Source organism: Oncorhynchus mykiss, chromosome 22 (genome assembly GCF_057628025.1).
Source record: "Oncorhynchus mykiss isolate SJ-2025 chromosome 22, ASM5762802v1, whole genome shotgun sequence".
NCBI lineage: Eukaryota > Metazoa > Chordata > Actinopteri > Salmoniformes > Salmonidae > Oncorhynchus > Oncorhynchus mykiss.
This window is the reverse complement of record NC_143043.1, coordinates 12493365-12520309: the sequence shown is the minus strand read 5'-3', so window position 1 is coordinate 12520309 and position 26945 is coordinate 12493365. Positions and strand designations below refer to the sequence as shown.

At 46.5% G+C, this 26945-nt stretch overlaps 1 protein-coding gene across 20 annotated transcripts in view; it reads right to left on the bottom strand.

Annotated features, from left to right (window-relative positions):
• The window catches only part of dgkh (diacylglycerol kinase, eta), an 87680-nt gene that overhangs the window by 54366 nt on the left and 6369 nt on the right, over window positions 1-26945 (bottom strand). For 13 of the 20 annotated variants that reach the window (XM_090215489.1, XM_090215490.1, XM_090215496.1 and 10 more), the window contains 2 exons: window positions 7349-7459; window positions 556-636 (listed from right to left, as the gene is read on the bottom strand). In XM_090215489.1, coding sequence (XP_090071615.1) covers window positions 556-636; window positions 7349-7459 — 192 coding nt within the window. Of the gene's footprint in view, window positions 1-555; window positions 637-3890; window positions 4041-7348; window positions 7460-26945 lie in introns of all 20 variants that reach the window. The other 7 variants (XM_090215492.1, XM_090215493.1, XM_090215491.1 and 4 more) reach the window with 2 other exon arrangements.

The window sequence follows — 26945 nt, the reverse complement described above, 5'->3', positions numbered from 1 at the left end:
CGTTAATAGAAAAACAAGAACACACTCACTGTTCCCTGTCAGTTTGCATCCCAGTTGACAAGATGTTTGCTTATATTTCTCTCTCTCACACACACACACACACACACACACACACACACACACACACACACACACACACACACACACCACATTGAAGCAATCATCATCAACATAAGACTTTGGTGGCCTTAGCATAGCACATTGATCTGCAGCACAACCTAATATCGGCACACGCGCACACACACATGCGCACGCGCGCACACACACACACACACTGCTGCTACTATTATTATAATATTTATCCTGCTGCCTAGTCACTTTTACCCCTGCCTACATGGACCTACCTACTACCACCGCATCACTGCACATTGATATGATATTGGCAGTGACTTTGAATGTAGCGAACATTCTCATTTTTTTTACACCTGTTGTATCCTGTACATGCGACAAATTAACAAAAGTTTGATTTGATTTTGTGTGTGTGTGTGTGTGTGTGTGTGTGTGTGTGTGTGTGTGTGTGCACGCGTGCATGCGTACATTCATGTAGAATCTCACCGTGAAGCTGTTGTTAACATTCTTAGTGCTGGACTCAGCCACACTGGCATCAGATAGGTCCACCTCGTCAAATATCAAAGACTGTAGGAGAGGAGAAAGAGGAGAGGAGAGAGGAAGAAGATGAGGAAGAGGCGAGAGGAGAAGAGAGGAAAGGAGAGAGGAAGAAGATGAGGAAGAGGCGAGAGGAGAAGAGAGGAGAGGAAGAAGAGGAGAGGAAATGAGAAATGAGAGGAGGAAGAAGAGAGAGGAGAAGAGAGGATAGGTGGAAGAAGAGAAGAGAGAGGAAATGTATAGAGAAGAGAGGAGGAAGACCAAACAGATCAACAGATTGAGTATGATAAAACACACAAAATGCTAATACACAAAACATCTCTTATTTTAACCCTTCACTACTATGAAGGCAGATCTATGGGAGCCTTATCTTAAATATTGACTTCAGGGCTGGGGTCAATCTTAACTGACCTAGACCAAAAAAGAAAAGCCATTTTGAAATCACAATGGGACAAAAACAGACTTGAGAACTGTGCACACAACTTCAATATTTCCCTATAGATCATAACGCATGATTTACATAAATCTGAGTTCAAATGAAAAGCACTTAAACATCCGATGTTTAGATTCAATCCCTAATGAATAGATATTCAACTGACCACAACCCTGAATCTTAGGCTGTGTTTACACAGGCAGCCCAATTCTAATATTTTGGCGATAATTGGGCAACAGATCAGAACTGGGAGGACATCATGCAGTATCATATACTTACTCTGTATGAAGAGCTATAAGCGTTATACATGATCATATGTTCTATCAGGGCTAGGTGACTTTCCTACTAGGTGTGCAGGGTTTTTGCACAAGCCCTGCTTTAACACCTCTGGTTCAGCTAATCAGCTGCTCATCAGGAACTTGATAAGTTTTATCTGGGGTGTTGGCCCAGGGCCTGATCGAAAGCTTGCACACCCAGTACAGCAGTCCAGGAGGAAGGCCACTCCTGTGTTATATGAACTGCTATAAGCATTATGCATTATTCTATATGAGGAGCTATAATGAGCCTTATGTCTATTGCAATAGTGATAAGAAGCAGGCCAAAGCGACATGCTAATGATGACCTCGATGAATTCAACGTAGGCCAACTAACTATAGACCTGATGGCGTAGATCGACCTCTGGCACAGACTCAAACACACGGCTACTACTGAGTGAGACACACACACACACACGATGAATGAGAGCAGATTATCCCAAGTCAATGTTGGAACAGCCCCATTCAGTCAGTCAGCAGAGAGCAGACGAGCCAGGACCTTCTAATAGGAACATGATATCCAAACACACAACCTGCCGGATGATGACATCACTACTGCCTGCCCTGCCGCTGAGCTCTTAAAGGGCTGGAGGCCAACTACAGTGCAGCTGCCGCTGTTATAGTAGAGGAATGCCCCTAGTGTGTGTGTGTGTGTGTGTATGTGTGTGTGTGTGTGTGTGTGTGTGTGTGTGTGTGTGTGTGTGTGTGTGTTTGTCCTTAAAGGCTGCAGCTGTCAGAGAAATGCCCTGTTTATGACACTCTCCAGGGATGGTTTAAGAGCAGGATGGGGACACTAGCCAGAGTATGTGTGTGTGTGGGTGGTGGGGGTCTGAGAGCTTGTGTGTGGCATGCCAACATAAACATTTCCCCCTCTTCAAGCACTCTTGGCTGTCATGACATGGCTGGTATCACGTGTATGTGTGTGAGTCTGTCTGTGAGGTCTCAGCAATGACAAACACACACACATGCATGCACACTCAAGCACACACACACACACACACACACACACACACACACACACAAACACACACACACACACACACAATCCTTATGAACTAACACACAGCAGGATCATTCACTATCGAGCCATGTGACAACTGTCAGTGGACATTCATTACTCAGAGACGGTGTAGACTAAGGCCCTGTTCAAATACTTAGAAACCCGTCTTTCCTCCCCCTTTAATCTAGTCATGAGTCTGTATGTGATTGGATAAGCTAAACATTTTCAACCAATCCAATGACTTCAAGAAAAAGCAGTAAGGAAGGTTGGATTTCGGACGTATTGGAACAGGGTCTAGGTAAAGGTGAGTATGGATGTTGAATGTTTCTCTCACTCTTTGGCCTCCTCGTGAAAGCTGTTTGTAGCAATGGCGTGACATTAACACATTCTGACTCCTAGTCCCAATTTAATCCCTAAACTTTAGGACTGAACCCCCAAGACAGAGAGAAGAGGGTAGAGTGGAGAGTCAACTCAGGCCAAAACACTGTCCATTAGCTAGCAAGCTAGTTGTTCCATATAGAAAGTTCTAGGCGTATAGAAAGAGATGCTTGTCAAGGTAGTCTCTGTGGTTGCATTGTGATGATGAAACAAAGCACCTGGCTGCACAGTGCCCTCTAGCAGGCCGGCAGACAGAGGGCCAGACATGTAGAGGACGGATAGGGCAGAGTGGAGGTGGTCTGGACAGCGGAAGAGAGGTGTGTTTCTCCCACAAGACAGGAGCAAAACTCCTAACTTGCATCTCAATGACCTCAGATGGCTTCCTCTCCTGCTCTAATCTCCTGGGTCATGATCGTTGGGCACCAAACAGAAGAAAACGAACAGAACCAGGGAACGGCTACCTGGACTTGTCCAGTAAGAAACTGCGTACCCCTAATAATTACCACCCTGATCTACAACAGTCCTGGTCCTGGAATGGGAATCAGATTGTAGTGCTGCGCTTGAAAAAAAGCCTGCACACCTGACTGCAGCTTCCCAGGACCAGGGTCCTGACCAATACTCATCTACTGTCCCATTGAGAAAGAGCAGTCCTTAGGAAGAAACTAGAGGAGAGAGAAGAGGAGAGGAGATAGCAGAGGAGAGGAGATAGCAGAGGAGAGGAGGCCACTTTGGACCATTGATACACATCCATGAGGGAACATTCTAAGCATGAACAGGCTCCTAAGCAATGCCAGAGCAAACAGGCTTTCTAGGCGATGCTGGAGTGAATGTGGCAAGATAGCGAATGTAGAGGGGGGGTAGCCTGTAGTTCTGGAGCAGTAGGTCAAACTCTGGTCCACTGTGTCTTGCTGGTTTACCTGAGGTACACCTGTCCAAAAATGTTATGTTGACTCTTTAGCTAAGACATATTCATTGACCCAAAAGAAGAGATAGGAAGATATGTCAAGACCAGCAGGACTGTAGCCCTCGAGGACTGACGTTACAGCCTTAAAGTCTAGAGGCTAAAATAAGAGTCTAAAGCCTTAAATCAGAGTCTATGGGTGGGCTGAGGGAAGATGGGATGGTACTAAGGTGGCCCGGTCGTGACGCTGCAGCTGACCCGTATCGACATCAGACCTTCGTCGGATCCGCTAGGCGGTGGTGTGCGGCGAGGCCCTGCCCAGCACACGGACAGAACCCTCCAACATACACGACTCCTGGAAACGCCGCGCAGTGCCCGCTCCTGCCACCGGGCCAGGGCACTGCCAGTCTAAGAGGTCAGGGGTTGGGGTTAGAGGTTAGGTGTTAAATGGAATTCCAGACTGCCACAGTATAGGGAGGTGCAGGAGAGGGTGCTTAGAAAGAATAGGACTAGAGGTAAGGGGTTACATTGCAGGACTCCTGCCAATGAGCCAAGGGAGAGGGTTTGGGTCTGGGGTTATGGGGTCCAGGGTTAGAGAGGTAGGGTAAAACAGTTATGAGGGTTAGTTCTGGGGTGTTAGAGGTTATGTTGGTTAGGGGTAAAGGGTTGGCAGGCTGCCAGAAGCAGGAGAGGGAAGTCAGATTAAAGGTCAAAGGGTAGAGGGGTAAGACGTTTTTGGGATAGGGGTTCTGAGTATATAGTTAAGGGTAGGGGCAGTCTTCAACCCTGGTCCTGGAGAGCTAGAGGGTTTGTTGCTGTCTATAGTTCCAATCCTGCATTAACACACCTGGTTCAACTACGAAAGCCTGTGGAAATGAGTTACTTCTGGTTTGTTCAGCCATCCCTATGGGGGAAATGATTGTGGAAAGTATAGGTTTTTGGGATAAATGCTGAAAATCAGGTCTGCGGTTAACACAGGCTTAGGAGATCTAATACGTTTTGTTCTATTCGATAATATCAGTCATTTAACATGACCTTTATGAATTATGAAGCCTTCATGTGCTTTTTTTTATTAAATAAATGCTTGAAAATTCACAAAAACTGACATTAGCTGACGAAGATTATCACACAGACATTTTTTATAAGATCTCCTAAACCTATGTTTACCACAGAACTTATTTTTGGTGATTATCCAAAAACCGTGCAAAAATTCCATTAACTTTCCCATAGGCTTTGTTCAACGAACCATGGCAGAATTAGTGCTTACAAAAAGATGGCATTACTATTGCTCTCTATATAGGGTGGCTATTTGTCATGTGCTTTTGCTGGGCCTCTAAAATAGGCTGCTATGGTAGTCAGTGAGAGACAGTTAAATAGTTTTCTGACTCTGGGTGTGTCTGTGTGCGTGTGTCTGTGTGCGTGTGTCTGTGTGCGTGTGTGTGAGTGCGTGTGTCTGTGTGCGTGTGTGTGTGTGCGCGTGTGTCTGTGCGCGTGTGTCTGTGCGCGTGTGTCTGTGCGCGTGTGTCTGTGTGCTTGTGTCTGTGTGCGTGTGTCTGTGTGCGCGTCTGTGTGCGCGTGTGTGTGCGTGTGTCTGTGTGCGTGTGTGCGTGTGTTTGTGTGCGTGTGTCTGTGTGCGTGTGTCTGTGTGCGTGTGTGTGTGTCTGTGTGTGTGTGTCTGTGTGCGTGTGTGTGTGTCTGTGTGCGTGTGTGTGTTTGCGTGTGTGTGTGTCTGTGTATGTGTGTCTGTGTGTGTGTGTGTGTCTGTGTGCGTGTGTCTGTGTGCGTGTGTCTGTGTGCGTGTGTCTGTGTCTGTGTGCGTGTGTCTGTGTGCGTGTGTCTGTGTGCGTGTGCGTGTGTCTGTGTGCGTGTGTGTGTGTCTGTGTGTGTGTGTCTGTGTGTGTGTGCGTGTGTCTGTGTGCGTGTGTGTGTGTCTGTGTGCGTGTGTGTGCGTGTGTGTGTGTGTGCATGTGTCTGTATGCGTGTGTGTGTGTCTGTGTGCGTGTGTCTGTGTCTGTGTGCGTGTGTCTGTGTGCGTGTGTCTGTGTGCGTGTGTCTGTGTGCGTGTGTCTGTGTGCGTGTGTGTGCGTGTGTCTGTGTGCGTGTGTGTGAGTGCGTGTGTCTGTGCACGTGTGTCTGTGCGCGTGTGTCTGTGCGCGTGTGTCTGTGTGCGTGTGTGTGTGCTTGTGTCTGTGTGCGTGTGTCTGTGTGCGTGTGTCTGTGTGCGTGTGTGCGTGTGTTTGTGTGCGTGTGTCTGTGTGCGTGTGTGTGTGTGCGTGTGTGTGTGTCTGTGTGTGTGTGTCTGTGTGCGTGTGTGTGTGTCTGTGTGCGTGTGTGTGTTTGCGTGTGTGTGTGTCTGTGTATGTGTGTCTGTGTGTGTGTGTCTGTGTGCGTGTGTCTGTGTGCGTGTGTCTGTGTGCGTGTGTCTGTGTCTGTGTGCGTGTGTCTGTGTGCGTGTGTCTGTGTGCGTGTGCGTGTGTCTGTGTGCGTGTGTGTGTGTCTGTGTGTGTGTGTCTGTGTGTGTGTGCGTGTGTCTGTGTGCGTGTGTGTGTGTGTCTGTGTGCGTGTGTGTGCGTGTGTGTGTGTGTGCATGTGTCTGTATGCGTGTGTGTGTGTGTGTCTGTGTGCGTGTGTCTGTGTCTGTGTGCGTGTGTCTGTGTGCGTGTGTCTGTGTGCGTGTGTCTGTGTGCGTGTGCGTGTGTCTGTGTGCGTGTGTCTGTGTGCGTGTGTCTGTGTGCGTGTGTGTGCGTGTGTCTGTGTGCGTGTGTGTGAGTGCGTGTGTCTGTGTGCGTGTGTGTGTGTGCGCGTGTGTCTGTGCGCGTGTGTCTGTGCGCGTGTGTCTGTGCGCGTGTGTCTGTGCGCGTGTGTCTGTGTGCGTGTGTCTGTGTGCGTGTGTCTGTGTGCGTGTGTCTGTGCTTGTGTCTGTGTGCGTGTGTCTGTGTGCGTGTGTGTGTGTGTCTGTGTGTCTGTGTGCGTGTCTGTGTGCGTGTGTCCGTGTGCGTGTGTGTGTGTGTCTGTGTGCGTGTGTCTGTGTGCGTGTGTCTGTGTGCGTGTGTGTGTGTCTGTGTGCGTGTGTCTGTGTGCGTGTGTCTGTGTGCGTGTGTGTGTGTCTGTGTGCGTGTGTGTGTGTATGTGTGCGTGTGTCTGTGTGCGTGTGCGTGTGTCTGTGCGCGTGTCTGTGTGCATGTGTCTGTGTGCGTGTGTGTGTGTCTGTGTACGTGTGTCTGTGTGCGTGTGTCTGTGTGCGTGTGTGTGTGTCTGTGTGCGTGTGTCTGTGTGCGTGTGTGTGTGTGCGTGTGTCTGTGTGCGTGTGTCTGTGTGCGTGTGTGTGTGTCTGTGTGCGTGTGTGTGTGTCTGTGTGCGTGTGTGTGTGTGCGTGTGTCTGTGTGCGTGTGTGTCTGTGTGCGTGTGTCTGTGTGCGTGTGTCTGTGTGCGTGTGTCTGTGTGCGTGTGTCTGTGTGCGTGTGTGTGTGTGCGTGTGTCTGTGTGCGTGTGTCTGTGTGCGTGTGTGTGTGTCTGTGTGCGTGTGTGTGTGTGTCTGTGTGCGTGTGTCTGTGTGCGTGTGTCTGTGTGCGTGTGTCTGTGTGCGTGTGTGTGTGTGTGTCTGTGTGCGTGTGTCTGTGTGCGTGTGTCTGTGTGCGTGTGTGTGTGTGTGTGTGTGTGTGTCTGTGTGCGTGTGTCTGTGTGCGTGTGTCTGTGTGCGTGTGTGTGTGTCCTACCTTGGCATCTTTGGCGTAGTAAAGTGTGCGTCCTCTCAGTTTGAAATAGCGTTTTTTCCACCTCTGGAATGAGCTTGTCTGTTTCAACAACAGTCCCTCTTTCACACTGGTCTGGAGAGACAGAGAGACAGATAGAGAGAAAGAGAGAGAGAGAGACAGAGAGAGACAGAGAGAGAGGGGAGGGAGAAGAACAGAGAGAGAGAGAGAGAGAGAGAGGGGAGAACACAGAGAGAGAGAGACAGAGAGAGGGAGAGAGAGAGAGACAGAGAGAGAGAGAGGGGGGAGAACAGAGAGAGAGAGAGAGAGAGAGAGAGAGAGAGAGACAGAGAGAGGGAGAGGGACAGAGAGAAAAAGAGAGACAGAGAGAGAGGGGAGGGAGAAGAACAGAGAGAGAGAGAGAGAGAGAGAGAGAGAGAGAGAGAGAGAGAAAGAGAGAGAGAGGGGGGGAGAGGGACAGAGAGAGAAAGAGAGACAGAGAGAGAGGGGAGGGTGAAGAACAGAGAGAGAGAGAGAGAGAGAGCGAGAGAGAGAGGGGGAGAACAGAGAGAGAGAGAGAGAGAGACAGAGAGAGGGAGAGAGAGAGAGACAGAGAGAGAGGGGGGAGAACAGAGAGAGAGAGAGAGAGAGAGCAAGAGAGAGAGACAGAGAGAGGGAGAGAGACAGAGAGAGAGAGAGAGACAGGGAGAAAGGGGGGGGGAGAGGGGGGAGAGGAACAGAGAGAAAGAGAGAGAGGGGGGGGCATGGTTAAATGTTTCTTCAATTCACCATGAATTGTCTGAACAGTGAACTAAACTAACCCCAAACCCTGTTTAAATACATTCATTAATACAATTGACAAATATCACATAACCGAAAACACTTTCATACACACACCTGTGAAGCCCAGCACGTGTGTTGTACCCTCCAGGTAAGGGTATAGTATGTATGAGCTCTGTGTTAATCCCAGCGACTGGCAGAGTTAATCCTCCTCCCCCATGGAGCATGCACACACACACACACACACACACACACACACACACACACACACACACACACACACACACACACACACACACACACACACACACACACACAGTGCCCAAGGCTCACTGGGCACTGACCACACCTCTGTGTTTATCTACAGGAAACTCTGCTGAGATAAAAGTGAGTGTGTGTCAATTTCATGCATGGCAGAGGAAGGACAGGCTAAATAACAGCAAAGAAAGGAGAAGGCCATTAAAGATGCCTTGCTTCTCTGACCCACTATAAACACACATTGCTCACACTCAGGCCTGACAGACAGATAGAGGGAGGGAGGGGAGAGAGAGATGGAGTGAGGGAGGAGAGAAAGAGAGAGGGGGGGGGAGCATTTAATTCACTAGTTCTAACCCTCTGTTGAACTCAGTGGTCTGAACATGTTTTAAGCAAATAACTAAATAAGCACCTGTCTTCTACTCTGAAATGTGACATTTCGTTTAAGAGACTGTCATAACGTGGAAAAGAAGAGTGTTTGAGCATGTTTCGTAATTAAAAGCTTTTCATGGGACTTTTACAGGCAAACCAGACGTAGTGTGGTGTACGCCTGCAGGTTGTCCTGTCTCTGTGACACCGTAGATCAGATTTTTACTTCCGACAGTAAACATAGGGCCCTATAAAATCAGAGTTGCGGGAAACACGGACAGAATCACGGAATCCAGACATTAAAACGGCATTCAACAATGTTTAAAAAACGTATTGAACTTAGTAGTACATTTTTTAAAAAGTGTGATATTGAAAGTGAAAACCTGAAAAACCTGGAAAAAAACTGAAACCTGGAAAAACAAGAGAAGACGGAATTGGGGAAAAACTAAACGGGCTCTATAAACACACACACACACACAACACACATGGAAACGCTGGGTGAAGAACAGCACTCTGGGGGCACACAGGGGAGGGGGCACAAACACAGGGAGGCCTATTTTTAGCAGAGGAAATGTTCTCTCTGAAGGGAGAATTACAAACAGAGATGGAGGTTTGGAGCTGACATCCTGCCTGTCCACCAGCTGTGTCAACCTAAACACAGCACTCCATCCGCCACACTGTTTCGCTAAGGACATACAGCCTTGGCTACGGCTAACTCAATGGCTCACTAACTAACACAGCCTGGCTGTAGCTAACTCAATGGCTCACTAACTAACACAAGCCTGGCTGTAGCTAACTCACTGTCTCGTTAACTAACACAAGCCTGGCTGTATCTAACTCACTGTCTCACTAACTAACACAAGCCTGGCTGTAGCTAACTCACGGTCTCGCTAACTAAGACAGCCTGGCTGTAGCTAACTCACTGTCTCGCTAACTAACACAGCCTGGCTGTAGCTAACTCACTGTCTCGCTAACTAACACAGACTGGCTGTAGCTAACTCACTGTCTCGCTAACTAACACAGCCTGGCTGTAGCTAACTCACTGTCTCGCTAACTAACACAGACTGGCTGTAGCTAACTCACTGTCTCGCTAACTAACACAGACTGGCTGTAGCTAACTCACTGTCTCGCTAACTAACACAGACAACGGCTAACAACACATACCCTCGCTATCACTAACTGCACGTTTTGTAAAGGACAGTATTTTGAGCAAATGACTTAAAAATGACTGATTTCCAGTAAAGGGGAATACATAAAGAACCTCTGCGAACATTGGCAATGTGACCAGAGTTGAGCAAGGTTCTGACCCTAGATCTGTGGTTAAGGGCAGCTTCTACTTCTAGCCCATGCAGAGAGGCCCCAAGCCGAACACTGGCCACTCGGCTTGACTGTTTACATGCTTCAAATATTAATTCCCTCCCTTTATGTAGCAGAGTTTAAAGCCTAAATACCTCAACTGGATTAAGGTGAAATACCGCATTACGGACTACCTTATAAGGCAACCGTTGCTCGCCTGTGACGACTATCAAAGAACCAGCACGTAAGGATTGAAATACCGAGGGACAGGCATGGTGTATGAAGTCATAGCCTTGTTATAGAACCACTAGGGGAGGTAGGTAGGTGGGCAAGTAAGGTCTGCACTAGAAACTTCCTTTACAATGGGACTGGGGTGGGTGGGTGGGTGGGTGGGTGGGTGGGTAGGTAGGTAGGTAGGTAGGTAGGTAGGTAGGTAGGTAGGTAGGTAGGTAGGTAGGTAGGTAGGTAGGTGGGTTCAGGTAACCGAAAAAGGGGTCTTGTCACTTCTGGTAAATGTGCTACACACACATAGACAATGGTCCTGACACTACATGAAGGAGCGTTTCTCCTCTCATAATGCGCTCAAATCACTCATCTAAAGGTCAGAGCAGGTCTACACAGATGAGCTCACTGTCCAATCAGCAGGCTGCATGGCTAATCCAATCAGAGACCGAGAGACATCATGAGAGCCACATGACCGAGAAAGAGGATAGGAGCAAGAGGGTAAAACTACCAGAACCACAGTACGATGACTACACGTTTAGAGTGCAAAGTTACAAACACCACTGTTTACATATTATCCTTTGTGTAACATACTATACTTACTTTACTTGAAATATTGGACAAGGCTGAAACAAGCTTTGCAAACCAGCTTGTACGTATTCTTCTACTAGGAAGAGAGGCCAGAGTGGAGATGGGGATGGAGAGCAAGACGGCTGCAAAAGTCCCTCATAACAAAGTCAGAAGTATAACTTTTATGCCAGGCGAGAGAAAAAGTAGCTTTGCTCCAGTTTGCTGTTCTATTTTCTAGTTTGTCCCTCTTTGGCCCCCATAGTTCCTCTCCTTGTCTCCATCTCCTTCCTGTGGCCAACTGGGCCAGAAGCAATCTATTATTAGCCTATTCCTCTGCTACACACGCACGCACACACACACACACACACACACGTTCCCCTGTTACTGGGGAGGGCAGGGCTGCCAGACAGAATTGAACTAACCTTACCACCAAGTAATGTACACGCACACACACCTCTCCCTGGCCTGAATATTGAAACACACACACACACACAATGGACAAAGGCTGAGCTCCAATGAGTCCAGCAGCTGTGCTGGGGGATAAGAACAGAGCAGGCAGGAGTTCCCTGAAAGGGTAAATGAAAAGAACAGGCCTGCATCCTGTCCCTGAGGATATCATATCCAGCCTCTAGTCTGCCTGCTACACTGCTACAGTTAGGACATAAACCAGCTCCTAACACCAGCCATATGCCCCTAGCCACAAGCCTGCTACAGTGACACAAACCAGCTCCTATAGCTCCTAACATCATGCTGGCCATGCTAAAAAGGACAGTTCCATATGGTAGTGCTCGGTCTAAGAAGGGAGATGTTTGGGATTCTAGTACAATAGTCCAGTTCAATGGACAGGAAGTGGCATAGAATGATGAATTATTTTTTCAGGTTCAGAAAATCAGTCACTGAGCATTGTAGCTCGGATCCAAATTAGAGGTCGACCGATTAATCGGAATGGTCGATTTATTAAGGCCGATTTCAAGTTTTCCTAACAATCGGAAATCGGTATTTTTGGGCGCCGATTTTTTTTTACACCTTTATTTAACTAGGCAAGTCAGTTAACAACACATTCTTATTTTCAATGACGGCCTAAGAACGGTGGGTTAACTGCCTCGTTCAGGGGCAGAACGACAGATTTTTACCTTGTCAGCTCGGGCGACTCAATCTTGCAACCTTACAGTTAACTAGTCCAACGCTCTAACCACCTGATTACATTGCACTCCACGAGGAGCCTGCCTGTTACGCGAATGCAGTAAGCCAAGGTAAGTTGCTAGCTAGAATTAAACTTATCTTATAAAAAACAATCAATCAACGACTGTCGTTGCTCCAATGTGTCCTTAACCATAAACATCAATGCCTTTCTTAAAATCAATATATATTTTTAAACCTGCATATTTAGTTAAAGAAAGCCGGCAATATTAACCAGGTGAAATTGTGTCACCTCTTGCGTTCATTGCACGCAGAGTCAGGGTATATGCAACAGTTTGGGCCGCCTGGCTCTTTGCAAACTAATATGCCAGAATGTTACGTAATTATGACACAACATTGAAGATTGTGCAACGTAACAGGAATATTTAGACTCATGGATGCCACCCGTTAGATAAAATACGGAACGGAATAAACGTTTTGTTTTCGAGGTGATTCGGATTTGACCTAAGGCTCGTATTTCTGTGTGTTTATTATAGTTAAGTCTATGATTTGATATTTGATAGAGCAGTCTGACTGAGGGGTGGTAGGCAGCAGCAGGCTCGTAATAGTCAAAGGTATCTGGTTTAGAGAGAAATAGTCGACGCGTTATAATTCCTGTAATAACTTGCAGCTGAACATGAAAGGGGTTCCTTCGTTATTTTACCGTTCATGTCTTCCACAGAGGATGTCTTGATCTACTTCAAATAAGGTCTGTGTTTCGTGCTTAAACCGCCTCGGCGTTTTGGTACCCGTGTAAATCTCACTAGGACAAGGTAACGTTTGTCAACATATTTTCATAAATCCACTATACAAAAAAAAATATCTTTGTTTATATTTAGCCAATATTGATCAGAGTTACCTTGTCCTGTGGATATCTACACAGTTATAAAATTGTCAAGGTGGTGTAAGCCTACAGGAAACACAGACCTTATTTTAAGTGAATCTAAAAATATCCTATGGAATAAATGAATGAAGGAAACGCTTTTCAGATTTCGCTAGAAGGTGTCATGGGAATTATGACTCGCACTTTGGTAGTCAATTCTTACCATGTCCATTATTAAAAAAGGATTTCCTGCATATAGAAATGACAGTTTTTGTTTTCAACATTCATCACAGGGAACTTAAACTCTATTTTTATTCAAACAGTTGACAGTATTTGTCTCCTAAGCAGACTGTTCAGTATCATTGTCACTTCAGAGCTGTGTGTGTGTTTTACAGATGGCAGAGAAAAGCAGAGCACCAGTGTGGGACTATTACATGGAATTGGCACCTGGGAAAGCAAGGTGTCTTATTTGTGATAAAGATGTAAGCATGAGGTCAGCAACGGCTAAATCAAAAAATACCACCAACCTGTGGAATCACCTTAAGAACACCCATCCAAAAGCCCATAATATGTATTATATTAAGTTAAAATAAAAGTTTGCATTCAGTATTGTTGTAATTGTCCTTATTACAAAAATGTGTGTGTGTGTGTGTGTGTATATATATAAATACAATTTATTTTTATTTTTAAATCGGACGATTAATCGGTATCGGCTTTTTTTGTCCTCCAAAAATCATAATCGGTCGACCTCTAATCCAAATACACAGTAGGCTACACTTCAATTCCTCCATTCATAAAAAGTCAAGAGGTTGTTTTTGAGCCGACCGGAGTCTGTATAACGAGACAGTTTTACTGAAGTCCTGAGCTATGTCTTCATGGGGACACATGTTTCTGCTTTAGGCCTGTCAAAACCAGATGTAGGGAAAGGGGATACCTGGTAAGTTGCACAACTGAATGCATTCAACCAAAATGTGTCTTCCGCATTTAACTCAACCCCTCCAGATCAGAGGTGGAGGGGGCTGCCTTAAACAACATCAACAGTTGTTGTTGGGGGTTAACTGCCTTGCTCAAGGGGAGAACAGCAGATTTTCCCACCTTGTCGGCTTAGGGATTCAAACCAGCAACCTTTCAGTTACCGGCCCAATACCCTTAACCGCTAGGCTACCTGCCAATTATATTAGCCTCCTCTAAGACTAATGTAGCAAATTCACACAACATATGTTATGGAGAGTGAATGAGGACCCAAAAGCGAACTAACTTAAACAGAGCTTCTTTAATAACCAAACATAGGTAGGCTCAGATAGACCGGCAGATTCCGACAGGACAGGACAAGGTTACAGCAAACATGACGATAGTCTGGCTCAGGCATGAAACACAAACAAGAATCCGACAAGGACAGGAACAGAAACAGAGAGAGATATAGGGACCTAATCAGAGGGAAAAAGGGAACAGGTGGGAAACGGGGTGAATGGGTAGTTAGAGGAGACAAGGAACAGCTGGGGGAAAGCGGGGGAGAAAGGTAACCTAATACGACCAGCAGAGGGAGACAGGGTGAAGGGAAAGGACAGAGACAAGACACAACATGACAGTACCCCCCCACTCACCGAGCGCCTCCTGGCGCACTCGAGGAGGAAACCTGGCGGCAACGGAGGAAATCCTCGATCAGCGCACGGTCCAGCACGTCCCGAGAGGGAACCCAACTCCTCTCCTCAGGACCGTACCCCTCCCAATCGACAAGGTACTGGTGACCACGGCCCCGAGGACGCATGTCCAAAATCCTGCGGACCCTGTAGATGGGTGCGCCCTCGACAAGGATGGGGGGGGGGGGGGGAAGACGAGCGGGGGCGCGAAGAACGGGCTTAATGCAGGAGACGTGGAAGACCGGGTGGACGCGACGAAGGTATCGCGGAAGAAGAAGTCGAACTGCGACAGGATTAATGACCCGAGAAATACGGAACGGACCAATGAACCGCGGGGTCAACTTGCGAGAAGCCGTCTTAAGGGGAAGGTTCTGAGTGGAGAGCCAAACTCTCTGACCGCGACAATATCTAGGACTCTTAGTTCTACGCTTATTAGCAGCCCTCACAGTCTGCGTCCTATAACGGCAAAGTGCAGACCTGACCCTCTTCCAGGTGCGCTCGCAACGTTGGACAAAAGCCTGAGCGGAGGGGACGCTGGACTCGGCGAACTGAGATGAGAACAGCGGAGGCTGGTACCCGAGGCTACTCTGAAAAGGAGATAGCCCGGTCGCAGACGAAGGAAGCGAGTTGTGGGCGTATTCTGCCCAGGGGAGCTGTTCTGACCAAGACGCAGGGTTGCGAAAAGAAAGACTGCGTAAGATGCGACCAATAGTCTGATTGGCCCGTTCTGCTTGACCGTTAGACTGGGGGTGAAAGCCGGAAGAGAGACTGACGGAAGCCCCAATCAAACGGCAAAACTCCCTCCAAAATTGAGACGTGAATTGCGGACCTCTGTCCGAAACGACGTCTGACGGAAGGCCATGAATTCTGAAAACATTCTCGATGATGATTTGTGCCGTCTCTTTAGCAGAAGGAAGCTTAGCAAGGGGAATGAAATGGGCCGCCTTAGAGAACCTATCGACAACCGTAAGAATAACAGTCTTCCCCGCTGACGAAGGCAGTCCGGTGACAAAATCTAAGGCGATGTGAGACCACGGTCGAGAGGGAATAGGAAGCGGCCTGAGACGGCCGGCAGGAGGAGAGTTACCGGACTTAGTCTGCGCGCAGACCGAACAAGCAGCCACGAAACGACGCGTGTCATGCTCCCGGGTGGGCCACCAAAAACGCTGGCGAATGGAAGCAAGCGTACCCCGAACGCCAGGGTGGCCGGCTAACTTGGCAGAGTGAGCCCACTGAAGAACGGCCAGACGAGTAGGAACGGGAACGAAAAGAAGGTTCCTAGGACAAGCGCGCGGCGACGGAGTGTGAGTGAGCGCTTGTTTTACCTGCCTCTCAATTCCCCAGACAGTCAACCCGACAACACGCCCCTCAGGGAGAATCCCCTCGGGGTCAGTGGAGGCTACTGAAGAACTGAAGAGACGAGACAAAGCATCAGGCTTGGTGTTCTTAGAGCCCGGACGATAAGAAATCACGAACTCGAAACGAGCGAAAAACAGCGCCCAACGCGCCTGACGCGCAATAAGTCGTTTGGCAGAACGGATGTACTCAAGGTTCCTATGGTCAGTCCAAACGACAAAAGGAACGGTCGCCCCCTCCAACCACTGTCGCCATTCGCCTAGGGCTAACCGGATGGCGAGCAGTTCGCGGTTACCCACATCATAGTTACGTTCCGACGGCGACAGGCGATGAGAAAAATACGCGCATGGGTGGACCTTGTCGTCAGAGAGGGAGCGCTGAGAAAGAATGGCTCCCACGCCCACCTCTGACGCGTCAACCTCGACAACGAACTGTCTAGAGACGTCAGGTGTAACAAGGATAGGAGCGGATGTAAAACGATTCTTGAGGAGATCAAAAGCTCCCTGGGCGGAAACGGACCACTTAAAGCACGTCTTGACAGAAGTAAGGGCTGTGAGAGGAGCGGCCACCTGACCGAAATTACGGATGAAACGACGATAGAAGTTCGCGAAGCCGAGAAAGCGCTGCAGCTCGACGCGTGACTTAGGGACGGGCCAATCAATGACAGCTTGGACTTTAGCGGGATCCATCTTAATGCCTTCAGCGGAAATAACAGAACCGAGAAATGTGACGGAGGAGGCATGAAAAGTGCACTTCTCAGCCTTCACAAAAAGACAATTCTCTAAAAGGCGCTGGAGGACACGTCGAACGTGCTGAACATGAATCTGGAGTGACGGTGAAAAAATCAGGATATCGTCAAGGTAAACGAAAACAAAGATGTTCAGCATGTCTCTCAGGACATCATTGACTAATGCCTGAAAGACAGCTGGAGCGTTAGCGAGGCCGAAAGGAAGAACCCGGTATTCAAAGTGCCCTAACGGAGTGTTAAACGCAGTCTTCCACTCGTCCCCCTCCCTGATGCGCACGAGATGGTAAGCGTTACGAAGGTCCAACTTAGTGAAAAACCTGGCTCCCTGCAGGATCTCGAAGGCTGAAGACATAAGAGGAAGCGGATAACGATTCTTAACTGTTATGTCATTCAGCCCTCGATAATCTATGCAGGGGCGCAGAGACCCGTCCTTCTTCTTGACAAAAAAAAACCCCGCTCCGGCGGGAGAGGAGGAGGGGACTATGGTACCGGCGTCAAGAGCTACAGACAAATAATCCTCGAGAGCCTTACGTTCGGGAGCCGACAGAGAGTATAGTCTACCCCGGGGGGGAGTGGTTCCCGGAAGGAGATCAATACTACAATCATACGACCGGTGTGGAGGAAGAGAGGTGGCCCTGGACCGACTGAACACCGTGCGCAGATCGTGATATTCCTCCGGCACCCCTGTCAAATCACCAGGCTCCTCCTGTGAAGAAGAGACAGAGGAAACAGGAGGGATAGCAGACATTAAACATTTCACATGACAAGAGACGTTCCAGGAGAGGATAGAATTACTAGACCAATTAATGGAAGGATTATGACAAACTAGCCAGGGATGGCCCAAAACAACAGGTGTAAAAGGTGAACGAAAAATCAAAAAAGAAATGGTTTCGCTATGATTACCAGAAACAGTGAGGGTTAAAGGTAGCGTCTCACGCTGAATCCTGGGGAGAGGACTACCATCCAGGGCGAACAAGGCCGTGGACTCCCTTAACTGTCTGAGAGGAATGTCATGTTCCCGAGCCCAGGTCTCGTCCATAAAACAGCCCTCCGCCCCAGAGTCTATTAAGGCACTGCAGGAAGCTGACGAACCGGTCCAGCGTAGATGGACCGACAAGGTAGTGCAGGATCTTGAAGGAGAGACAGGAGTAGTAGCGCTCACCAGTAGCCCTCCGCTTACTGATGAGCTCTGGCTTTTACTGGACATGAAGTGACAAAATGACCAGCAGAACCGCAATAGAGACAGAGGCGGTTGGTGATTCTCCGTTCCCTCTCCTTAGTCGAGATGCGGATACCTCCCAGCTGCATAGGCTCAGCTCCCGAGCCGGCAGAGGAAGATGGTAGTGATGCGGAGAGGGGGGCAACGGAGAACGCGAGCTCCTTTCCACGAGCTCGGTGACGCAGATCAACCCGTCGCTCAATGCGAATAGCGAGTTCAATCAGGGAATCCACGCTGGAAGGGACCTCCCGGGAGAGAATCTCATCCTTTACCTCTGCGCGGAGACCCTCCAGAAAACGAGCGAGCAAAGCCGGCTCGTTCCAGCCACTGGAGGCAGCAAGAGTGCGAAACTCAATAGAGTAGTCTGTTATGGATCGATTACCTTGACATAGGGAAGACAGGGCCCTGGAAGCCTCCTCCCCAAAAACAGATCGATCAAAAACCCGTATCATCTCCTCCTTAAAGTCCTGATACTGGTTAGTACACTCAGCCCTTGCCTCCCAGATTGCCGTGCCCCACTCACGAGCCCGTCCAATAAGGAGAGATATGACGTAGGCGACACGAGCAGTGCTCCTGGAGTAAGTGTTGGGCTGGAGAGAAAACACAATATCACACTGGGTGAGGAACGAGCGGCATTCAGTGGGCTCCCCAGAGTAACACGGCGGGTTATTGATTCTGGGCTCCGGAGATTCGAAAGCCCTGGAAGTGGCCGGTGGATCGAGGCGGAGATGGTGAACCTGTTCTGTGAGGTTGGAGACTTGGGTGGCCAGGGTCTCAACGGCATGTCGAGCAGCAGACACTTCCTGCTCGTGTCTGCCTAGCATCGCTCCCTGGATCCCGACGGCTGAGTGGAGAGGATCCGAAGTCGCTGGGTCCATTCTTGGTCGGATTCTTCTGTTATGGAGAGTGAATGAGGACCCAAAAGCGAACTAACTTAAACAGAGCTTCTTTAATAACCAAACATAGGTAGGCTCAGATAGACCGGCAGATTCCGACAGGACAGGACAAGGTTACAGCAAACATGACGATAGTCTGGCTCAGGCATGAAACACAAACAAGAATCCGACAAGGACAGGAACAGAAACAGAGAGAGATATAGGGACCTAATCAGAGGGAAAAAGGGAACAGGTGGGAAACGGGGTGAATGGGTAGTTAGAGGAGACAAGGAACAGCTGGGGGAAAGCGGGGGAGAAAGGTAACCTAATACGACCAGCAGAGGGAGACAGGGTGAAGGGAAAGGACAGAGACAAGACACAACATGACACATAGCTGGTTCGGCATATCTTCACGTCCAACTCTGTAAACCCTGGTTCAACCCTACAACAGAAGACGAGACAAGACAAAACTAGAACGTTTTATAATTGTGTGTTGTAGAACAGCTGACTGGAGGGCGTTCAGATCAATAAGATGAGATGCACAGTTGCGACCGTTTCCACGGTAACGGTGCTTCTTTCAATGCCGTGATGAAACGTTGAAACAAAGTTGTCCCTTGTTGTAAGGTACTGTAGCAAACGAGTTTCGTGAATAAACCAGAAACACTATACACTTTCTGACTTGTCAGAGAAATATCAGCAAGCTAGGCTAGCTACAGTATTACTGCTGAAAAACAGCTATCTAGCTGTCTGCTTGGCTAGTTAGCTGGCTGCTTGTCTGAACACAGAACGTCAGTGAACTGTTCTCTGATTGGCTAAAGTGTCGTGTCTACTCCCACTCCCCTCTTCGGTGCTCAACGGAGGATCCTGAGATGACACCGCCAGGACCAGCAGGGGGAGTGGGCCCGATTCCTTCCCTGGGCGGAATACACTCAGAATTCATTGCGTCACTCCTCCACCGGGCTGACTCCCTTCCAGTGTGTTCTGGGTTATCAGCCAGCCCGAGGACCCCGAGCCAGACCGAAGCTCCTGCAGTGAGTGGTTCAGGCGCGCTGAAGAGGTCTGGAACAATGTTCTTAATTACTCCCTTGATTACACACCCTTTATATCAGTCCTGGGGGCCTGATTGGTGTCACACTTTTGCCCCAGACCCAGCGAACACACCTGACTCCAATAATCAACTAGTATTGATCTTCAGTTAAAAATTAAATTAGTTTAAATCAGGTGTGTTTGCTAAGGATGGGGGGGGGGGGAATGTGACACCAATCAGGCCCCTGAGGACTGGAATTGCCCAGGCCTGCTTTATATAGTACTCTTCTGTTAGTAGTCTTCAGGTATTATTGTTTATAGTTCCATGTTAATTATTATTAAACTCAATAACTGAACTTGTTTCCTGACTCCCTGCGCCTAAGTTACATAAAGGAACCTGTCTCATCGCAAGTCTTCAGCTAAGATTTGAAACGTTGAATTTTGGAAACTCCAGGACTGTTCAGATCAAGCCAACTTTGTTCTAAAAGTCCTTAAGACCATTGTGAGTCTCGTCTCTTGTATCTGAACTGGGCTTTATAATCTTTTACAATAACACACACCCATTAGGGGAAAAAAACACGTTAACTTCTCATGTTATCACGTGATCTAATGTGAAGTTAATGTGACAACATCTGACAAACGTTTATTTCAATGTTTTATCAAAATGCTTTTTTTTGGCAGAAATTACTTTTAAATTTGATGTGCCTTAATAAGTATGTCATCTGTAAATATGAATACAATTGCTAAATTACAAGATTAGTTGGTTTAGTTGGTTTAGTTGGTTGAAATATTTTTATCTGGACACTTTCTGTTTACCTGAAATGTTTCCTTATTGTAGCCTACTACTTTTAGTCTTAATCTTTACCGCACTACATGACCTTCAGCACATGACCTCACACACAACCTCAGGAGGCTGAAAAAAATGTGTCTTGTCACCGAAAACCCTCACTAACTTTTACAGGTGCACAATCGAGGGCATCCTGTCGGGCCCACAACCGCAGGTCTCTTCAGAGGGTGGTACGATCTGCATAACGCATCACAGGGGGCAAACTACCTGCCCTCCAGGACACCTACAACATCCAATGTCACAGGAAGTTAAAAAAAGATCATCAAGGACAATAACCACCCGAGCCACTGCCTGTTTACCCCACTTCCATGCAGAAGGCGAGGTCAGTACAGGTGCATCAAAGCTGGGACAGAGAGATTGAAAAACAGCTTCTATCTCAAGGCCACCAGATTGTTAAACAGCCATCACTAACACAGAGAGGCGGCTGCCTACCTACAGACTTGATATCATTGGCCACTTTAATAAATGGAACACTAGTCACCTTAATAATGTCACTTTAATAATGCCACTTTAATAATGTTTACATATCTTGCATTACTTATATATATATATATATATATATATATATATATATATATATATATATATATATATATATATATATATATATACTGTATACTACACTATCTTTTGCATCTTAGCCGCTCTGTCACTGCTCATCCATATATTTTATATTTATATATTCTTATCTCATTCCTTTACTAGATTGTGTGTATTAGGTTTTGTTGTGGAATTGTTAAATATGACCTGTTAGATACTGCTGCACTCTCAGATGTAGAAGAATAAGCATTTCACAACACTCACAACAACATCTGCTAACCATGTGTATGTGACCAATAAAATTGGATTTGATTTGACATGTGACTCTTTAAAGAGATGGGTGGGGCTAAGGCTTAAGAGGGTGTGAACAATGCTGAATGGGTGTAGACAAAAGAGCTCTTCAGTAGGTGTACCAAATAATTCAAGGGCCATTTTTCTGAAAAAGTGAGGTTACAACTTTCATAGCAGAATTACTTTCCCATTGTTCCTCAAATGCAGTGTATGATATACCATTTTGTCTCTACTTTTATCCAATGTAAAAAAATAATTATAATTTTAATTTGCTACATAATACCGAATCAAGGCGGTCGGTCACATATGTGTATGAAGGTACCTTATGTGTCCCTTTGACCTTTCTATACATCAGAGAACAACACTGTACCGTAACGCAGTTACGCATCCGACACTGTCGGCGATCACGTGTTTACACTTGCTCTGATTGAATCTAGGCCTTAATGTCATGTGTCCCTGAGCACTGCTACTTTTTCGTTGGTGATAATCGCACAATTATTGACTTGATTCTGGGAAAGTGCAGAAATGTATTCTTCCCAATAAATCCGTGGTCGGTCTCTGTCATGGTGACAGACCTAGTGGCAAAGCAGGATATTCAGGTTGCTGACGTCCAAGAGGTTGTGAGTTCAAATCTCAGGTGTGGTTGTATCTCAAGTGTGCTAACCAATGTTGAGTTAAAGTCCAATCAATTTAGAAAGTAGATAAAAAATTTCAGCATTGAAAATAATTGGATGTAGAATTGGATTTCCTGTCTATTTCCTGAATACAGTTTGTTGTTGTATATTTACTTTCAAAATACAGTTCAACTGTAGAAATACATTTAAAGGTATTCCAATATTTTCACTGCAAATTAGTTAGCTGTTAACTTACTATGAAATAATAAGTGCATCTAAACTATACTTAAATTAAATGCAATTACAAGTAAGGCATGCCAAGTTAATTTGCAGGATGGGCCAAAAAAGTAACCTACCCAAGTGCATTGCAATTGACAGTAAATATATAGCAAAACACTAATATAGAATCCTATTACTGTAGAAATGTACCGTAAAATATTACGCAAAATTAACAGCAATTGCTAACAGTGTAGTTTCATGTTATCACATGTTGAACCAAATGATTTCACATTGTGGAAAATTACACGATTTGAAAACGTGTTTTTGGAACATTTCACATGGTAAAATTCACATGACATGTAATATTATTTTTGGCCTGACAGCATCAGATACATGGGCTACACATACTATGACAGAGGGTCGCTGTTTTGCTCTCTCGGATGCTTTCTCCAGTGAGATTGATGAGTCTTGCTATCGGTGTGGGTCTTGGTCAAAATCATCAATATATTCTGGATTTATGGGTGGGCCACTGGGGTTTCCAATCAGATTTCAGGGGGTGGGGGGGTGGGGGGGGGGGGCGTGGCCACCACAGGCGATTGGTGGCACCTTAATTGGGGAGGACTGGCTCGTGGAAATGGCTAGGGCGGAATAAGTGGAATGGTATCAAATAAATCAAACACATGGTTTCTGTGTGTTTGATGCCATTCCATTCGCTCTGTTCCAGACATTATTATGAGCCGTCCTCCCCTCAGCAGCCTCAACTGGTGGCCACCCTGTGCCACCCCCTGGACACGCCACTGCTCTAGATAAAATAAATAGACCTATCGGTGAAACCTTAAACTGAGGCCTTGGAGGGCGGTGGGGATTACACCTCGTCAGCGGTTGCTGGCTAATTTTCCTGTCTCTAACGACACTGTATCGTTGTGTGTGAGGGGGAGGCAGAACAGAACACAGGCTTAGAATTACCTCCCTCCAGCAGAGGATGCTGGAGAAGGGCGGGAGAGAGGAAAAAAACAACAAAAAAATAGCAAGCGACTGCACAGAGGAAGGCTCGCAAGAGGAGAAGGAAGGAGAGAGAAGGGGCGGCGAAGGGGAGGAGAGACGCACTAACAACCTAATGTGTTTAGGTTGTTACTATCTCTAAAAGACGGTTTTGTCTCTACAATACAGACCTCTCTTAGCACCAACACGCACACACAGGATAACTAGGAAATAGATGTGAATAAAGACAGTGTCACCGAGGCCCAGACACTCCCTCTCTCTCTGTGCTTTCAATTACCAACGGTCTGCATGTATTACGACTCACACACACACACACATTGTAAAGATTCAGCTCACTGAGCTCAGTTCACCCATCACAAACTGCCAGGAATTTTGTGCTTTGTGACAGTTGTGTCTAGGTTTGTCTGCTTAGTGCAGGGATTTTTGGATTGGACACACACACATAAACACACACACAGTCATGGACATCTGAGTGACAGACACTTAGTTTTCCAATGGCAGTATCAGGTTCCCTCCATGCATGGCCCATTAGTGCCTACAGAGCAGGGACAATAAGGCAGCCCCCCGCACCTCTCTGATTCAGAAGGGTTGGGTTAAATGCGGAAGACACCTTTCAGTTGAATACATTCAGTTGTACAAATGACTAGGTATCCCCCTTTCTCTTTCCTTTCCCATCCACTCTCAGACTGTCAGGATAAGAAAGACTACAGTATACTTCTCATTATATTATAATCATCAAGTTCATCTCACTATAATTATATAAATGAAATCAAATGTTATTTGTCACATGCACAGAATACAACAGGTGTAGGTAGACCTTACAGTGAAATGCTGACTTACAAGCGGTTAATCAACAATGCAGTTTTAAGAAAAATAAGTGTTAAGTAAAAAAAGAAGTAAGTCAAAATAAATAAATAGAAAAATAACAAATCATTAAAAAGCAGCAGTAAAATAACAGTAGCGAGGCTATTTACACAGGGTACCAGTACAGAGTAAATGTGCAGGGGCAGTTAGGTTAGTCGAGGTAATATGTACATGTAGGTAGAGCTAAAAACCAATCAGTGTTATTTACTCATGTTGATATTTTACTATTCCAGACAAAACAAACTCTCAAAAAGTGATATACTATTGTTTAGATATCCAATGTAATAATAACCGACAGCTCATAACGGGAATCAGATGCTCACATCCAGAGTCAATGGTAGTGTTCGCCCAATTCTACAACGAGTAAGGTGGATCTGGTGGATGAAGAGCGAGCTGTTACTTCTCTCCCTCTGTCCCTCTCTCTCTCTTTCTCTATGTCAGTGGTGGACTCAAATCAAATCAAAGGGTATTGATCGTGTACACAGTTTAGCAGATTGTATAGCGGGTGCAGTGAAATGCTTGTGTTACTAGCTCCTAACAATGCAGTAAAATGTCAGACAAGTACACAAATAATTCATCATCAAAAACTAGAAACAAGAAATCAAGAATGTCAGAATGATATCCAATTAACAACCCAAATAACACTGTATCAGTAATCCAAATTCAATTTATGCTTACATAAACCAAACAGATATACTAAAAATGATATGTACAGCAGTAGATCTATTACAGTGAGCGCTGTTAAGAATCTAGTATATAAATACGCAGCTAACCAACTAACCAACGCATCTAACAGACTCAGCCCCAGGTGATGTGCTATCCAGTTTTCGTGTGTGTGTGTGTGTGTGTGTGTGTGTCTGTAGGTGCGTGTGTTCGCCTGTGTTCTGGGCTTCTTTCCCTGTGGCTGTTAGATATCTTGTTGTCATGACACCAATCCAGAATCTGACCTACAGTTGGCAATAAAAAAAACTTGAATAAACTAAGCACAAACGGGCACTTTCACAGATCACTACTAACTAGTTAGTAAGTCCAAGTTGGTTAGATGTACGTAATCTTTGCAACACCAGAGTCGTGGGTCATATACTGAGGAACCATGGTCTTACTAACTTAACTTACTAACTCTATAGTACCTACTATGTACAGTACTTACTATAGGCTACTTATAGTATGGTGATTTGAATAATAGCATCTGCTAAAGCTAAATGACCATATTATCATTAGCTGGGTGAAACCTGGTAATTACTGTCTATAACACACGGCAGAACAGAACACCCATGATACAATGTCTCTTGGCCTACCGAGGTCTTCCTCAGGCAGCGTTGCCATGGCGCCAGCCAATCAGGGGACAGGGATGTGGTAGTAGTCCTGGGCAACCAGAGAGATGGTGGGAGGAGAGGGGCAGAATCTCCTCAGACAGAGATGCAGGCAGTGAGCAAACACACACACACACACACACACACACACACACTGCATCCATGGGTTGAGCAAACAACCATATTCGGAACAACAATCAGAGCCAGCGTGCTGCTCCATTAATTCCCTTCTGTGCACACACACACACACACACACACACCATCTACTGCCCTGGGAGTGGGACACACGCAGGTAGACAGACATATATACAGGTCACTCATTCAGTCTGTCTCTCTCGCTCTCTCACTCTCATCTGCCCATCTCTGACCATTTCTCTAGCTATTGTAAACATTCAAACTACATTCCACACACCATGTATACATTACACACACACACATACACCTTAAAACAAAAACCCAAAAATTATATTTTTTCAACTTGAAATTTGATTACTTTTCCTAGAGTGACCACAACATTAGAAAAAGTGAAACATTGCCTTTGTTCATATTTCAATGAAAGCTGTACACCACCAGGGTGCAAAGATTGTCTTAGGGTCATTTTTGACCCGGCAGTATGAAAATAATTTACACACCACAAAAACCACAAAGACACACACACACACACACACACACACACACACACACACACACACACACACACACACACACACACACACACACACACACACACACACACACACACACACACACACACACACATACATACACACACACACACACACACACACACACACACACACACACACACACACATACACACACACACACACACAAAATGAGAAATGTAGATTGTGTGCTACTGATTGAACTCAGGCAAAACTAAAAACATTATTGTGCATGTGCAGCATCTCCCCTCCACGACCCCACACATGACTCAGGTTCACAGACAAAATGAAAACAATTTCAGACAAAATGAACAACATTTCAGACAAAATAAAAATGTCTTGAAAGCATTGTTTACTGATGGGGAATGCAGTCAGAGACTATAAAGGTGCTGCAGATGACAGTCCCCCCAGTTCTCTCTTTTCTGAAGCCATGAGTGCATGTTTCAGTGCCCAACAGGTCGTAGATCTGATTTTTTCAGATGTCCAGGAGGAACAAGAGAACAGTGATTTAGAAGAGGAGGTATCTGAAGAAGAAGATGGGGAAGAATACAACCCAGAGCATGATGCATCACCTTCAGATGAAATAGAAATCCCCCAAGCTGAAAGAGAGACATTTTTGTTAAAGAACAGCAAAATAACATGGTCCTCGTCACCATATGACAACCAGGGCAGGAAGGCGGCACAAAATGTCATACGGAGGCTACAATTTGATAACCGTGAGTCAAGATCGTGTGAGAGACAAACTCTCTAAGAGAGGTCTGGGAGAAGTGGGTGGAGCCATAAGAGAGGTCTGGGAGAAGTGGGTGGAGCCATAAGAGAGGTCTGGGAGAAGTGGGTGGAGCGTCTGCCTCTACAACCCTGGGCCTGAATTAACAGTGGATGAGCAACTGGTACCATTCAGAGGTACA